This window comes from Gossypium raimondii, chromosome 1 (genome assembly GCF_025698545.1).
Source record: "Gossypium raimondii isolate GPD5lz chromosome 1, ASM2569854v1, whole genome shotgun sequence".
Lineage (NCBI taxonomy): Eukaryota > Viridiplantae > Streptophyta > Magnoliopsida > Malvales > Malvaceae > Gossypium > Gossypium raimondii.
In genome coordinates, this window is record NC_068565.1 from 36,301,611 (window position 1) to 36,306,130 (window position 4,520).

The window sequence follows — 4,520 nt, forward strand, 5'->3', positions numbered from 1 at the left end:
TCATTACTCTTAGGGCGTGAGATAATAACTATAGGATGATTTATTTTTGGGATCCCTGTTCCCGACTCTATCATGCATATGCTCCTCCTTTCTTCCGCATCCTCATAGAACCTCATCTCCTTGTTATCCATCATGCTTTGAATCGAAGCCTTGAATCCTTCACATTCTTGGATTTCATGCCCTGTTTTATGGTGGAATTCACAATAATTTCCGATCTCATACCTTTCCTCCAAATCTAAAATAACTAACCCTCTTTTTGCCATCTCTTTCCATACCCGTTTCAATGGAGTTCTTACTTCAGCGACGTCAGTCTTAACTCCTTCCCCCGTACCTTCGCTCAACATATTCACTCCCTTATCATCATGATTGGGCAATGGACCCTCAGTGTTGGGTGAGTCATCAAATTTGACAACACCCAATTTTATAAGTCCTTCTACAACCTTCTTAAAAGCGGTACAATTTTCTATTGAGTGTCCTGAAATCACCGCATGGTAGTCACACTGAGCGTTCGTGTCATACCATTTTGGATACGGGGGTTGTAGAGGACTCAGTTAACGAGGGGCAACAACATGTGCATTAAATAACTTCTGATACAGCTCTTTATATGTCATTGGAATGGGAGTGAACTGAGGCTTCACAGTATTTTGCCTCGTTCCCGATTCTGGTTAGCAACCATCTTCCCTGGTTGGTTCACTGTAATTGATTTACTATATGCGTTCACGTTGTTTACTTCGCCTTCTCTTTTCTTTGAAGCTGACCTTCGACTATTCTCCCCACCATCTATTTTTCACTTTTAACGTCGTGTTCAATCATTTCGCCATTCATGATTATATCCGCGAAACTCTTCGAGGCACTTCCTAGCATGTGCGTAATGAACGGTGCCTTCAATGTGTTGATGAAAAGCATCGTCATTTCTTTTTCCAAAAGTGGTGGCTGAACTTGAACTGCAATCTCTCCCCACCTCTGTGCATACTATCTAAAACTTTCGTTTGATTTCTTTTCCAAGTTCTGCAAAGTAATTTTGTCAGGCATTATTTCAGATACATGACTGTATTGTCTCATAAAAGTCTGCGCCAAATCCCTCCAAGTGTTGATTTTGGCCCGGCTCAACTGGTTATACCATTTAGACGCCGCTCCTGTAAGACTTTCCTAGAAGCAATGTATTAATAATTGATCATTATTAATATACCCCGTCATTCTCCTACAGGACATAGTGATATGGGCTTCGGGGCAACTGGTCCCACTATATTTCTCGAATTTCGGCATCTTAAATTTGTAAGGAAACACCAAGTCCGGGACCAGACTCAGATCTTTTGCATCTATTCTATGATAACTTTCCGTGTTTTCTGTCGCCTTAAACTTCTCCTCAATCCATTTCCATTTCTCCTCAAACTATTTTGGTAATTCCTCTTTTTCTTTATCCTTCTCAGCTACTTCATCGAAGTCCGGGATAGCGAGATTAACTGGGTTTTCACCAGGGTTGGAACTTGATCCAACTAGGGAGTTCATCAGTATTGAAATATCGGCTTGAAAACGCTGAGGTCTTATTGAAACAGAGGATCGAAGCGGCGGCACCTCAGTCTGAACTTGCGCATGTGGGGGCGTAAAGCCTGGAGGATAGGTGGGTCCAGTCTTGTCTTCTTCATCATCATTGATCATAGGGCCTTTCCCCTTATTTAATCCTTTTAACAATTGCGTCAGCTCAGTCATCATATCCTTTTGAGTCTCCAGCATCTTTTCTATCATGTCATGTTGAATTTTTTCCAATTGTTCCTTCATTTGCATCTGTAACTGATCTTGCATTTCCTTTTGAAGTCGCTCCAACTTTTCCAATTGTTAATCCATAATTTTTGATTTTGCACGGGTACCGTAGCGGTGTTTGGTTGATGAGTTTTTTCCGATTTCCAGATTAACTGAAGCACAATTTTAACCAATTAAAACCCCTTTTAATAATCTTGAATGCATTTGATGTGATGCAGATGCATGATATGAATGCAAAAAGGAGCATCAATTCTGATTCAATTTCTTTTTAGAAAACTTTATTGATAAACAAAATTCTTTACATAAAATGGATTACAGATATCGCTTTGCCCTAATGCTCAGAGCTCTAACTTCTTTCAACAATGAAGCTAAATCCTGACCCCGATCCAATTCTAGTTCGTACTTTACACTTAAAACATCAGCCTGAACCGCCATTATTTGCAAATGATCAGCTACCTCCCGAACCTGAGCAATAGCTCTGCCTATAATGTAATCCCTATTCTGAATTTGATTCTGCGAATGATGAAGTTGCTCCCTCCAACGCTCTTCATTTCCTTCTAAAGATTCAATCCGTTGCCTACAGCCTTGTAATGTGTACTCCAATTCTTCTATCCTCTTTTTCAATTCTTCAATCTTGCAAAGACTTGTCCTTAGTTCCACTACAAAATTATGACTTCTATACGCAGCAAGTGATTTCTCGAGTTCTGTTATTCTAGCTTTCAGGTCCGCTTGATAAACTTGAGTCTCTCGGGACTTTCTTTCCCACCGATCGATTTTTCTTCTTTCTTCCTGGATTTCCTGTCGCCACTGCTCTGAAGTCTTTTCCAACCCGGAAGTTCTCATTGATACTCGTAATTTCTTGTAGTCCGTCTTCAAGCTATTGAGATCCTCCTCTACTTTATTCTTCTCCTTCTTTAACTTTTCAACTTCTAATTTTTGGACGTCGACGTCTAGCCTTAGGTGCATCTTCTCTTCTTCCAACTGTTCTATTTTCTTTTCAAGCTCTAAATTCCTCTTTTCAAAATCTTGTTTTATAATCTCCAACTCTGATGGGATCACTTGTAGATACTCTTCCATTGGTCGACCACTCTCCAAGTTTAACTTCGGGATGTTATCATTAATCCTTTTGCGTCGCCACTCATCATACTCTGGAGTTGTCATCGAACCCACAGCTAACCTTTTCATCCTATGAACCTGATTCCAAGCCTGAGAAATTTCCTTCACATTTTTCTTGTAATTGTCTCCTCAGTACGAGAACTCACATTGAGCTAAACCATATGTTGCCGACACAAACTATCTCGAATTGTATTGCCTTAAGACCAGCAAAGGCGCGTATCCAACGGCTCCCCAAATCCCAAGCAACGGAACCCAGTCAAAGCTTCCACAGTGGTAGAGAATTCCATAAGGAATCAACCAAGGAGCTCTCCATTCCACATCATCCTCTTGAAGATTTTGTAGAATTGCTATCCAATTTTCTTCTGATATATCGTCCCTTCTGGGGGTAACTACTATCTCTTTTAACGGGGAATAATGCTCAGAGAAAACTCGATACGAAACTTTGTCCACCTTCCAGAAATGACTATGGAACCAGGCTATCAACAATTGTGCACAACCTATAAATCTACCTTCACCAGCTTGCCTACACGTATTCAAAGATCTAAACGTTTCAGCCAAAATCGCAGGAACATGTGTGACCCCTTTACCCAACCGATCAACAAGATCTGAAACAGCTTCGTCAACATGCCCCAGTGCCCTTGTGAAAATCACTAATCCGTAGATACTCAAAGCAAACACATCAACCTTCTTTTTTTCATCAGGATGTGCTAGGATCAAGTCTCGTAAATTCCTCCATGGGATACATTTACACTCACCATTTTGTTTAATCCTGGCCGTGATTCATTGTTCACTCATTCCCGTAATACTCATTAATTTCTTCCAAAAAGCTGGGACATACGCGGCTTTGGAATATGCTTTATCAACCTGAAGCCTAGGGCAATGCAGTAAAGCCGTATATTCCTCTACTGTAGGCACCAAATCCATATTCCGAAAAGTAAAACAGCTATATGTAAGATTCCAATATTGTGCGAGAGCACGAAACAGTCGTTCATCCACCTTGATGCTAAGTAAATACGGCAAGTCCCCACAATTAGAGTAGAGCAACTGCTTGGTTTCATCATCCCACCGATCCCAAATTTCACTCAACTCCTGAAGGCTATTTTGTGTCACACTAATACGAGTGTAGTCCCAAAGCTCTAACACATAATCCTTAGCTAGACTGTCTCCCTTTTCCAATTGCATTTTCTCTGACCATATACGGACAATGGCATTGTCTTCCACTTTATCAAGAAAATCGTTTGCCATGACAATTTTCTAATTTGGTAACTGAACTTGAATCGACACTCTTTGAAATATGCAATGACATGTAACATATCAACAAAACGAAAACAAGTCAGTATAACACCACAACAAATCAAAGCAAGTATAAGAAAACCAAGCACCTATCCGGGTAACTGCTAGAGATTGGAACAATATTAGGTTGGTTTCTTAAGTCAGCTACATGAGGTTTGGTTCTAGAGTCAAGGTACCTAAACCAATAGATTCCTCGATCTTCACCCATTATAGGCTCATACAGACTGAGTTCGGTTCAGGGGAATACATTTCCCTATGGCTACACGGAGATGAAAATCTCACGAAGACATAGGTACGGATGTATTCCAAAAGCGATTCACTATCCTGCACAGAGGTAAAAACTTCACGAA

At 40.5% G+C, this 4,520-nt stretch overlaps 1 protein-coding gene across 1 annotated transcript; it reads right to left on the bottom strand.

The window, feature by feature from the left end:
• Nucleotides 1–2,073: 2,073 nt before the first annotated feature.
• LOC105786989 (uncharacterized) lies at nucleotides 2,074–2,727 on the bottom strand. The gene has a single exon (XM_012613452.1). It carries the CDS (start codon nucleotides 2,725–2,727, stop codon nucleotides 2,074–2,076), a length of 654 nt encoding a protein of 217 aa, XP_012468906.1.
• Between the last annotated feature and the right edge of the window lie 1,793 nt (nucleotides 2,728–4,520).